Here is a 12,936-nt window from a genome sequence, read left to right on the forward strand (position 1 = left end):
CACCAGTAACTGGCTTCAGATACGGAAAAAGTCAGAGAGAATGGCCTGGAAGTGCTTGTGCTGACAAATACGTCTATAAAGCAGTAACTGGTTAAGAGGGTAACCCTGCGGGGTTGGAGAGAGCTCCAGGTACAGGTGTCTTAGACCATCAGGAAAGTGAACTGAAGGAGGAATCGCTACATGCACAGGCCAAGCTCCAGGCCAGACCTGACATGTGGACTCTTCTCCTGGGTCCACGTGGTGAAGCTCTAGAGCTTTGATTTGTGCACATAGCGTGTGCATCGCAGAATGGCACTTGCTCTCCACTCACCATTCCCAACCTGCTAAGTACATTTCAGATTATATGTGGCCGAGTAGTGCGGTTTGGTTATTTCATCCACCCCACCTGACTGCCCTGTGACGCTTGTCTTAATCCACCCGCAATGTATATTCCATTAAATCCCTGCTCCTCTAGGACAGCTACACATTCCTCATGCTAAGAATGTTATTTGTAACATTAGCACCAGTTTTCAAGGAGCAGGGCTGAGATGGGCAAAGCATTTAACAAGGGCCACTAAACCCCCACTAGAGCATTACGACAAGAGTGACCCAGTGTCCTAAGTCACTATTCTGATGGCAAACTGTCTGAAACGGTCAATTGAGCTTTTTGATGTTTTATCCCTCCTTGTATTAGATGTTATCACTATAGATTGTTTGAATACAGGGTATTATTTTTGAGCAGCTTTTTTTGCTCCTTGAACACCCGCAGGCCACAGTTCTTTCCATTTGGTTGCTGGCCACTTTAAATATGAAGCTCTGTTATGTATGCTGTTAAATATAGCTATGTTCTCTTTATATGTACACATAACATCTTCCCAAGACTTCCAGAAGGCATCAGCAATTATTTACTCCAAAGTAAACGTTATTTCTTATAGACAAGATAGCGTGATTTCACATTTTTGACTCAGTATTTGTGTAGCTGATTCAGTCATTCACTATGAGCATTTTGTTCCAATATCAGCCACACATCAATCCCAGTTTCTCTTTTCATGGAGACCCTTGGACTGCAAAGGATCAGAAAAGTTCCTCCCTTATGGACAATATTTTTCCTATGTAAATTAAAAACTTCATCTGCCTTCACTTCTGCATGACAGTGCTGAACAGAGTCAACAAATACATGCAAAGCCTCACATGTTTGTGGAAACCTCAGTGTTCTCTTTCCCAACTTTCCCATTACCTAAATATATTAATAGCCCTCCGTGTTTTTAAATTCCTCTGTAAACCTGCTTAAGGTGTCTTCAGGGATCTCTTCCCATTTGTCCTGTGCTTCTCCTGAAGGAGAATTTCAGGCAAATCACAAGTCCAATCACAATCACAAGCTCCTTGAAATAGTCTTTCCACATTTTTCACTAACACAATGTGTTTCTTTCCCATTGGTTTGAGACATCGTGATGCTACTGGACTTCCAAGAAGTTTGTCCTCATCTTATTGCATAAGGGAACTTAAAAGATATACAACTATAATAAGCCAGATTCTCAACATGCGGTTCTAACAATGCACCTGTGGTGAAGCAGGGTTATGAATTCCCAAATTGTGCTCTAATCATTCTCCGTCTTACTTGGGTGTTGTGCATGCGACACATAAAATGATGCCATAAATCCAAGTGGGTTTAGGTCTCCCCGAGAAGGAAATACAGTGCAGACATAACCTCTAGCTCTGCTTAAAAGTGATAGATTATTATAGCGATTCTTAGCTTCAAATAGTAATTTGGTTTTTAACTTGTACTTCAGAAACTGTCGAGTGCTTATTAACAATAACTTCTGTATGTGTGTTTTCTTTAAAGGAGGTAAATGGGGTCTCAAAAATTCAATGTCTGCACATACATTGCAGAAAAAAAAAAGCCAGTTTAGAGAACAATGTAGGCATGTGTTTTTAAACTACTGTTCGTGCAGTCTGGTCAGGACTGTGTGACACAGTATACAATGTTTTGTCATCCAAGGAATGTCTTTGATCAAGAGTTTATGCAAGAAGGAAAAAAAAGCCATGAAACCCTAATCCGTTCCCACAGTCCAGTAAACGTGAGCTGGACAAACAGTGGACAATAGCAGTAAAGCTTGCTGCTGGAACAATAGCTGCAACTACAAAAATTAAAGGGTTGCTGACTCACAGTTCCTACTATCAAGAAAAGATTCCACGCGGTGTTGATTATTCCCCAGAATCCTGAAGATGCTTAAGGTTAAAAATGGTAATTACTGCTACATTGAGATAAAGGAGTAAAATGTACTGCTGAACAGTCAAAAAATGAAAGATCGTGACAAATACTGATGGTGATTCTGTCCAGTTCAGAGTCAGGATGGAGACACTGAATAATCATCTTTCTGCCTAAACATTTTGCTACAATAAACTTCATCCTTTTACGACAAACAAATACCAGTTCAATTCTTGCAGTGAGTATCCCACTCCTTCACGCCATCCATACAAATTCTGCACAACTACCATCAAGCTTTCTAGTTTCTCAAGACAAAAGCTACATGCTATTCCTTATACCCATTCAGAAATCTGTAGGCAATTTTGCCAAGCCAAAAACACACACAGAATGACACATTATTGGTCAATTACACGTGTACATGAAATAAACAACTAAAAACATTGTATAGCAAGCCACTTCGGAATTAACTTGCACATTTTACGGCTGATTTTTTTTTTTACCTTTCATATATTTAATGAGAATGAATAGGTACTATTTTATGTTAATAAAGATTTCTGAAGTCTCCTACATTGGCTGTATTTCAGACAAGCTTAGTGACCACGTGTCCTTCCGCATAGTATTACATCACTCGGTAAAGCAAAGTACTTGAAGAATCTTAGGATGAAAAATGCTGCAAGTATGTAATTATTATACTCAGGGAATAAACACTTCTGTGATTAAGGCAGGAATATTCACAGTGTGATGCCAAAGAGATATTCAAGTTAGCTACATATGAACAAACTGTACACGCAGTGTTAAAAAAGAACTTATTTGGATCTGTAACAGCATTGTACATCAGCACATATCCATATTTTCAAGTCTGAGTGCATGGGGTTCTATACTTAGAAGACTCTTATTACTTTTCACATCAACAGAGGCCGAGCTGGTTCTGCAATTCCAGACACTGGGACGCGCTGAAGCACTTCGGTACCAGACTGATCTAGTTGGCCTTTGCACATCGATCCTGGACACCAAAACTCACAACTGGAAACTGGCTGCAGAACTCATTTCACACCCACCGCATCTCCATTTTTTCTGGTGATATATATGTTTAAGGGTGATGTGTACTGTCAAATTTATCCGTTAAAAACAAACCCAGCAACTCTTGCAGATTGTAAAATGAGAATCTTCATGGTTACTTGCCAAACTATGAAAGCTGAAGTTTTAGGCTGTAATTAGACCAGAACCCACTGCTGTAACAAAATTGCTGTAAAGCAATCTTTACTTTCCTTCCCCTAAATGCTGTATATCCAGAAAGCTAGCAACGTGATTTGCACGGGTTCTGTGCGCATATTAGAACACATCATTGCTTATATTTTTCATACCACAAGAGCAATTGGATCAAAAGTCGCATAACCAAACAAGGTACAGCAAACGGGGAAGCCAGACCTTGCTTACACATCCACGTGTAAATTATCACAACCTTGTTGCAGAAAAAAGTAACTGGATTTGAATGAGCCAAACTACTCCTACAGGGTTGATTTTTAAGTCAACAACCCCGATTTTTTTTCTGATTTATTTCACCTATTTCTGTTGATTACAGATGTTCACTCAAAGCTGAAACTGATCCCTTCCACTTACAGCTTACAAAGAATGGAAAGAAAATATGCTGCTTAATGAAGCTAGAACTAGTGTTTTATTCATGTATTTTACTAGGAAGCTTTAATAAACTCCACCCTATTTTTTTTTTACTACAATGACACAGATAACCTGCAAAATCAGATTTATGTGTTCCCGTGATGGGTGATTTGGTATCAATAGCTGATGATCCCATGGCTATAAGACAGCATTGAATCAGCAGTTCTGCAGGGAATGAATTCACTGTGGTCAGAGTTTACCTTTCTCTGCTGATGCCTCAAAACTCACTATTTCTTGTACTCATCACATACCACAGAAAGAAAAATTACAAGTCTTCTGGACTGCAATGATCTCAGCACACTAGCAGTAAATTAGCTTTGTATCCACCTTTTAATAAAATGCTGTATTCCACAGTTTCAGCTGGCAGATGATCATGAAGAAACAAAACAAGCTCCAACGCAGCCCAGGCAAGTCAGAAATTTGTAAGTGAAATGTTTCGAACACTCCTCCCTGACTACTGAACAACAACTAGAGGTGACGAATCCAGCGATATGTTTTTAAGTCTTAACTACTTCAATAAATTCAGCAGAAATTTTCTACCGTAACTGGTCTTAACAAATCACATGCTCCTGCAAAATCTCAAACCTGTTTGAAGATACAGCACAGAGCCACAATGTCTAAGTCCCACCTAATTAATAGCCAACATTATCATTTACAAGATTGCATTTTTTCCCCTCCATCTTTAAAGCAACGCTTAGGTTGCAGAGTCAACCATTCAAACCAGGAAATATCTGAATGACCATTGTCCGTAAAAGCTTTATTCATCCTCTCTGTGCACAGACCTTCTGATAGTCTTTAATTACAGTGTAACACCTGCTTCCACCAGAGTCCTGACCACTCAAGACACAGGAGGAGTAAATAGGGTGTGAAACTAATGAAGCCATTTACAAGAATTTGTTTTCATTTGTTACAGAATTTAGGAAGATGTTAACATAACAGGAAAGGCACTGAAAGAAAAAACTAAAACAAAACACAACATACACTTGTATTCCACAAATCTGAATACTGGGTTTTGAAATCTGATGGATTTCTTTTTCCCCAGTAGCGTTCCAGTTGGCTTAAGCGCACACCTTACATGGTGTTTGCTAACGTTCCTCATTTTCTAGGTGACTCATCTGAGAAACACAGGCAAAAATACAAACATGCAAAAAGCCAGGCACTCACAGCCACTCTTGATGTTGGCAAGAAACACATTCTGAAGTATCCAAGTACTCAACATGCAAAATTACTTGGAACGAGTCACGTTAGACGCCTCACGCTGGTTAAGGCAAATCAATATTCTTGATGGAACCTGGGCTTTAACTCCTTAGCTGTAAATCAAGTAAAAAAAATTACCCCTAAAGTTTGCTGTGAGGACTCCACTGTTACAGCCCTGAACATCACAGAAAACCCCACGACTCTGTTGAAGAAAACAGTTTAAAAAGTTGGCACTGAAGAAAATATACGACTACATAATCCAACAGCATTTTTAAGCATACCTCATTTAATCAACACCATCAGGCCCATACGAGACATAAGACAGAAGGTATCCAGAAAAATACAGACTTGTAGAATAAGAGACTTCATCAGTATGTACACACACATGGAGCTAAATTAAAGACCTAACAGGCAACTCTACACCTGGCAAATCCCAGTTTGAAATCCTAGTTGCTATAATCTTTACAGTTAAAGATGTGCATATACATATATATTTATATAATAGTTTATTGTAATAATATTAATTTAATTGTTATAAATAAAATTAAAGCAATACAAGAAAATTAGCCATCGACCAATTTTCAAAATAACAGTCATGAATTGCTTGACCTGCAAAGATCCTTTCTCTCCATAAACAAAAACAACTTTGTTTTCAATACAATCTCTACAGTAGCACTTTGCATATGACTTCTGTATCATACACTACTATTAATCCAATGTTTCTCAGACACTTGGAGCTCTCACATCCCTTTCCTTGCTTTCACAAGCATTTTTGTAAACCATGTACAAAGATTCCAAAAAAGGTCACACTCAAAACATGAATACTTAGGCCTCCAGTGTTTCCTTCTCCTTGTACAATCATTCAGAAGAACAACAAAACTGCCTTTTTTAGATCGACATCCAGGGGGAGTTTATTTAAAGCACAATTCACGGATTTCAACAAAAAATATTTTGAGTCAATCACAGATGAATATCCCATATCTTTCATTGATTCTAAGTAAACAGGTAAAATACTTGGATTTGGAAAAATAAACCACATTGTGGATGCAGAGATAAGTTTTTCAAATTTGGATTTCTCTGAAGTCATTATAAAGTCAAATTAGCTCTTTTTTTTTGTACGTATTTTTTTTCTTTTGTGCTTACCTTATTTATTGAGATTACAGGATATGCTATTTTATTTTGCTTCTATTTTCAGGTACATGCAGTTTGGTGCTGGTTCTGGTTCCTGGTGGCTTAGCTGCATAACAATTAAAAGCCAGCCTAATCAAACTGCCCTAAATGAAAGGACCATCGAAGTTGTCACGTCTCTTCCAAGGTCTCAAGTGACAAAACAAGCTACAAACAAATCCTACCTCAATATTACTTATTTCAAAGAAATTCACCATATAGTTAGAAGAGCCATATGATGCTCACATGTTCTGTACTCTTGATTTTAACAACTTCTATCTACCCTGTTTCCCCAAAAATAAGCCATAGCATGATTTTCTAGGATTTTTGAGTATGCTCAAAATAGAAGCCCTAGTCCAAAAATAAGTCCTAGTCACTAAGCCCTAGTCACAGTTCATTTAAAAAGCCAATTTAAATAGTGTCTAGGCAGATATACATGTAAAAAAGTAACCATCTTTTGGAGCAAAAATTGTATAAGACCCTGTCTTATTTTTGGGGGAAACAGGGTATATAAATATTTGTGAGCTCTTATAATTCATTTCTTACACAACACAACAACAATCTCCACTAGGTGGCTCTGACACTCACTATGTAGAACAGTCGCACATGTAAGACAATCAAACAAAGTACCCCGCAGCCAGTTATTAAGGATAATTTACTCTGTGTATAGCTTCCGATTCTCATGGTAGCCAAATCTCTCTTTATGAAGCCATACTATGCCATAAAAAGCTATTCCTTCATAAAAGGTACTAATAAATACAGTATGTCAATATCAGAACTCTTTTGGTAGTCTCATTTCTCTCATCACTCACTTTTGGTGAGTTGCAGCTACTTTATGAGGCAGGTATATTAATCTTTCTCCTTCGTATTCTGATTTCATTTGTCATTCTACCCTTTATCCACAAAAATGTTCCCTCCTGCGAAGTCTGCAAGCAATTTATTATATTTTACTTCACCTACAATATCTACACATCGTGTAAACTGAATGATCTGCATACACAGATTTTTAAATAACATACACCCTTTAAATAAGGAAACTTTGCAAATGCATCTGTTTTCCTTTTGAGGAATTAATCTGTCAGTGCAAGGGTAGTGAGGAATGAAAGCACGTATTTCTATTTATCAGGTTTACACACTGGTGTTTCAGTGATCATAAACAGGACCTGGATATAATAAATGTTAAATGACATTTAACAAGGTAATGCAAGGTAAATGCTTTTCCCTTTCCCCTTTAATATTTAGCACCTCTTGACTATTTGTTTTTTAAATAAGAGTAGATAAACACTTTCCCAGTTATCTAGGGTTTTTTTAATGTTTCTTCTTTGGTCATCCACGTTTATCTTCATCTGTTATATTCAAAATGTTAATGAAGATCTTTCAGTACCCATTCTAAAATCAGACTGAATATTTAGCATTGAACAAACCTAAAAAAGAATACACAGAAGTGTATCAAAGCATCTATTTTCCAATAAGATTGTTCAACAAAACTGATTTCTTAATTTCTTTTCTTCTTAATTAACTGTCAAATAATACTTTCAATTTTCCTTTTAAAAGGTACTTTTATTTTTCATTTGCTATCCGTTCAGGAATTTTCAACTCTCAAGTATTTTCACTTAATTCACTTCATTTCAAGTATTTTTACTGTGATTTCAAAAGGAGAACAATAATCCCTCTGCACAAATGCAGTGGTTTTGAGCAGCTTTAGAGACTAAATATTTTCAGCAATTAATACTCTTTCTGTGCTAAAATAACAAGTTAATCCTACAAACCTGTTTAAATTTTCCTCTGATTTTTTCCAGATCTTCTTGCAGCTTATCGTAAGTGGGGTCTTCATATGGGAATTTCTGAATCATCCCTATTAATGAATCCAGAGCCTTTATCTTTTTGCTACAAAAATCAAATCAAAACAGAAAAAACAATGAACTTACTACAGAAGTTTTTTTTCAATTCATTAATATGAAAAATATACTAATACTTAGATTAATATATAATAATTCAGAGTATAGAACGCAGCCTTTCATCCTTCTCCCATTTAGCTCGCTGAGTCTTTGATACATATTTAAGCCGTAATGAGAAATTACGCTGTAGCACAACTGTCAAATTAAGGTTTCCCTTTTAACTGGCGAAAGTTGAGAAATATTCAAGAATCTTCAAAAATATTAATGAGATGACTGAGGAAAATAAAGAAACGCAATAAGAAAACCTCACCAGAACACATATCAAAAAGGCTGACAGTATGGTGGTAATTTTGCCAGATAAATGAATCAAAACTGACAGAACAAAAAAATATGGATAAAAGGATGGAAGTCATGGAAAAATGTAGGTTGGAAGGGGCAGCTGAAGGTCACCTAGTCCACCTTCAGCATATAAGGTTGCTTAGGGCCATCTCCAATCAGTTTTTGAAACTCTACAAAAATTGAGCTTCTAGAGTCTCTCTGGACCACTTGTTTCAAATTGTGAAAGTTGCCTACTGTTCTTTTACTCTGCACTTCTCCAAGGAACGTGTATCCACCTTGTCTAGAACCTCCCCTGATGTGGTACAACTCGGTATCTCCCCTGTCTTCTCTTCTGCAAGCTGAAGAAACCAAGCTCCCTTCTCTTTTCAGTATCAGATGGTCCAGCATCTGATACCACTCTAGTGGCCTTCTGCTCACCTTTCTTCTGTTTTTCAGTATGTCTTTTTTATCAGGGAAGAGACAAAAGTGGACACTATAATTTGAAACAGTATTAAAGGAAAAGCATTTTTATTTTTTTAACCTCACCTGTTCTTTTCATCTGTGCAATTCTGGAGCAGACACTGCCACGTCAGTGCAAACCCAAGGTAGCAGCCAATCTGCAAATTTATAAGAATGTCATGAGGAAAACATCAAAACAAAATATATAGTATACATAGTCAAACAAAAATAATGCACTGCACTGTATCCCATTCTTCAGGAAACAAATCACTGGATATGCAAATATGTTTCTATGCTGGAAAGTTTAGTAAATTAGGGTAGGATAGATGAGGGCTACTTGTACTACACAGTACAAGAGACATAAAACTTTTTCTAAGAATCTATTTAGCATTAGAGGACAAAATATTTAAAAGGGAGCATAAAAAGCAATTTTGCAAAACACTAGCCATACTATACATGCTTTGAACCCCAAACTTCATTAAAGTCTGGCAGTAGGGAGACAGTTGAAAATTAACTTATTTAAGATGCTTTGGTAGCTCCAGTTTGCTGTTAGTTATTTTTGTTAAGGTACAGAGTGGAGGTTCTTTTTAAGGCCCAAACATTGGTTTGGAACCTAACATTCCATTAAGTGCTCAAGCATATTTGAAGTGAGGCTTCCACGTAATTTCTTCTTGACAAAAATTCAACTTGCATGCCTCAAAACTGCTTAGAGACCCAAGGCAAATGGAGACAACTGACAGATATAGCAGTTACCACTGCAGTAAAAACAAGCTACAACAGTAAAACACACCTGGCCCTTGGACACTTAGTTACAGACTCCTCAGCTTAATTAGTACTGGTCTGCCACAAGGACACAGGGCTAATCTTATGCTTGAGCCCAAGCAGACACTGTGTCTAGTCCTGCCTGAGCGATGTGTCTGAAAACAGATATCCTTTAATTATAACATCTTGCTTTAATTCTCTGTCAATCAAGGCCAGTATCAGATCAGCATCATCATTTTGCCCATGACACAAAATAGGCTGACAGGTCTAAGATTACCCAAGTTGGTCTTTCATTGAACATGACTCACTGTCTACAGTCCTACTGTCCTCAGGAGCTTCCCCAACATAAGCAGATTAGAGCATTTCTCTATTATGGTCTGCCTAGGACCATTTTGTATATAACTATCCAGCTTTGGAGGCTGCTGTTTAATATACTCATCTCTGAACTACATAGCTGTAGTATAAGTAAGAAAATATTTCATCACTGTATATATCTGTATCACACTCAAATGCAAACCAAAATTTTACAATAACCATCCTTTCAGAATTTGACAGGTTAACGTTTTCACTTCAAAGGGGCTTAATACCATTGCTACTGTTCTTTCTGTAGACAATTAACTTTCTGAAACCTGAAAATACCAAAAGGGCAAATTGCCACATCAACTAAAGGTTTTCAATAGATGGAACAGATTCATATTTGTGGTGCTATACTTGAATTAAAGACTGCCATGAATCCTGTGGAACAGCTTCCCATCAAAGCTGAAAAAACCCAGTTCATGTCAAAAAACACTGGGAGTACACTGTACAGCACTGAATACACGTCATGTTGTGATAAACTCAAGCTGGACATATGAGACAAATTAAGGTGCCTCCCTAGCACTCTTCAGGCCCTTTATTTCTAGGAAGCCTTATTGATGCAGGGACATCATTTTGTGAGTGCAGCAATACACAGAACCATGATTCTATAAGTCTACAGTAGGCCTCAGACTACCAACACATCAGGCTTTGCCTAACAGTTATATTCTAATGACAAAACCACTGCAATTCCGAAGTATTTTCCCATTTACCTCAGAGCCAATCTTGGCACCGTGCAGCAATCCATACCTCCTTCCCTCAACAACTCCAACGTGACTGCCCTCAGCGTACCCCTCCTGATACCCCTCACCATGGAACCTGTAAGGACAGAAAGATCAGTTTTAGCACCTGTTTTCATTTCATATCACACTCACACTGCACACAAGCAACTCACAGAAACAAAACCATAGAATCATTTTGGTTGGAAGAGACTCTGAAGATCATTGACTCCAACTGTTAACCCAACACCGGCACTAAACCATGTCCTAAAGACATCGTCTACATGTATTTTTAAACCCCTTCAGGGATGGTGACTCCAACACTGCCCTGGGCAGCCTGTTCCAATACTCAACATGCTCCATCATCTCCAAAATACAACTGTAGGTATTTAGAAATATCACATGACATTGTTTTAAATTAAGATGCAATTACACTACGATATTTTTAAACCAGTTTACAACAATTTGCCAAGAACAACGCACTCTACAATCCAGTGCAGTACTTCCATCAGAATAACTGCAAGCTCCCAACGCCGGGTCAAGTTCCCACACAGTGGAAGAGCCAAGATCATAGAATTATAGAATGTCCTGAGTTGGAAGCGATCTACAAGGATTATCAAGTCCAACTCGTGTCCCTGCATAGGACAACTCCAAAATTCACAGCATGTGTCTGAGGGCTTTGTCCGAATGCTTCTTGAACACTGTCAAGCTTGAGGCCATGATATCTCCCTGGGGAGCCTGTTCTAGTGTCCAGCACCCTCTGGGTGAAGAACCTTTTCCTAATGTCCAACCTAAACCTCCTCTGGTAAATCTTTCTGCCATTCCATCAGGTTCTGTCACTGGTCATTACAGAAAAGGGAGTGGAGCATCTCCCTTATGAGGAAAGGCTGAGGGTGCTGGGACTCTTTAGCCTGGAGGAGATGAGGAGTGACCTCATTAATGTTTATAAGTATGTAAAGACTGAGTGGCAGGAGGATGGAGCCAGGCTCTTCTCGGTGACAACCAATGATAGGACAAGGGGTAATGGGTACAAACTGGAACACAAGAGGTTCCACTTAAATATGAGAAGAAACTTCTTCATGGTGAGGCTGGCAGAGCCTGGCCCAGGCTGCCCAGGGGGGTTGTGGAGTCTCCTTCTCTGCAGACATTCCAACCCGCCTGGACACCTTCCTGTGTAACCTCATCTGGGTGTTCCTGCTCCATGGGGGGATTGCACTGGATGAGCTTTCCAGGTCACTTCCAACCCCTGACATTCTGGGATTCTGTGAAAAGAGCAGCACCTGCTCCTCCTGCTCCCCTGGGGAAGCTGCAGCCGCCATGAGCTCTGCCCTCAGGCTGAACAAACCAAGTGACTTTAGCCACTCCTCATATGGCTTCCCCTCCAAACCCTTCACCAACTTTGCAGCCTCTTCTGGACACTCTCTAGTAGCTTTACATCCTTTTTACCCTGTGGTGCCCAGCCCTGCACTCGGTGCTCCCAGTGGAGCGGGACAATCCCCTCCCTGCCTGGCTGGCAACACTGTGCTGCATCAAGCAAACCGGTCACTCAGCAACAACAAAGGGGAGAAGTCCCCGTCATTCCTCAGGCTCACTACCTGCCCTTCGCCCCTCAGGTTTTCCTCTCAGCTCCTACCGCCGACTGTGCGAGCCCAGGCCAGGCCCCTCTCCCCACCTAGACCGACCGTTCCCCGGGTGGAATCCCGCTCCCCGAGGTCCCCACCAAGGCTTCCCCACCACTCTCACCTCTCGTCTGCCATCACGATCTCGTCAAACATATCCGAGCCTTCAGGTGCGGCCGCCGCCACGGCGCCCTCACAGCCCCGCCGCTCGGCATGCCGGGAACGGACGGCGAGCCGGAGGGGCCGCGGAGAGCGGGGGGCCAGTGCGCATGCGCCAACCCCCTTGTACGGGAGCAGCGGGGGCGTGGCTCGTTGAGGCTTGACCACGCCCCCTTCCGTCTCGCCCCGCCCCTCGCCGAGGAGGCGTTTGCCCATCAGGGGACGCCCGAGCGCCGCCGATGCCGTGAGGACGGCGGTTCGAGTCCCGTCCGCTCCGGCAGCGAGCCCGGTGCTTGTATAAAAATGCACGGAAGCAGTAGAAAACTGTTTTTCGGTTCCATCTCTTTTACTGTTGGCTTCAATACAAAGTGAAGACACTTGGATATTCTTCAATAGGATAGTCAGTAGTCTTCACATTA

At 40.0% G+C, this 12,936-nt stretch overlaps 1 protein-coding gene across 11 annotated transcripts in view; it reads right to left on the reverse strand.

Moving 5' to 3' along the window:
• LTO1 (LTO1 maturation factor of ABCE1) overlaps positions 1-12,603 on the reverse strand; it is a 25,587-nt gene extending 12,984 nt beyond the window's left edge. For 7 of the 11 annotated variants that reach the window (XR_013922145.1, XM_080344716.1, XM_080344722.1 and 4 more), the window contains exons 1-4: positions 12,483-12,603; positions 10,734-10,839; positions 8,992-9,062; positions 7,999-8,116 (exon numbers count right to left, since the gene is read on the reverse strand). Coding sequence is in view for 10 of the 11 variants with exons in the window: in XM_080344716.1 (XP_080200842.1) it covers positions 7,999-8,116; positions 8,992-9,062; positions 10,734-10,839; positions 12,483-12,514 (327 nt within the window). In the remaining variant the exon portion in view is untranslated. Of the gene's footprint in view, positions 1-4,492; positions 5,176-5,330; positions 7,654-7,998; positions 8,117-8,991; positions 9,063-10,733; positions 10,840-12,482 lie in introns of those variants that run through there. The other 4 variants (XM_080344715.1, XM_080344719.1, XM_080344714.1 and 1 more) reach the window with 4 other exon arrangements.
• Between the last annotated feature and the right edge of the window lie 333 nt (positions 12,604-12,936).

This window comes from Nesoenas mayeri, assembly GCF_963082525.1.
Source record: "Nesoenas mayeri genome assembly, chromosome: 5".
Taxonomy (NCBI): domain Eukaryota; kingdom Metazoa; phylum Chordata; class Aves; order Columbiformes; family Columbidae; genus Nesoenas; species Nesoenas mayeri.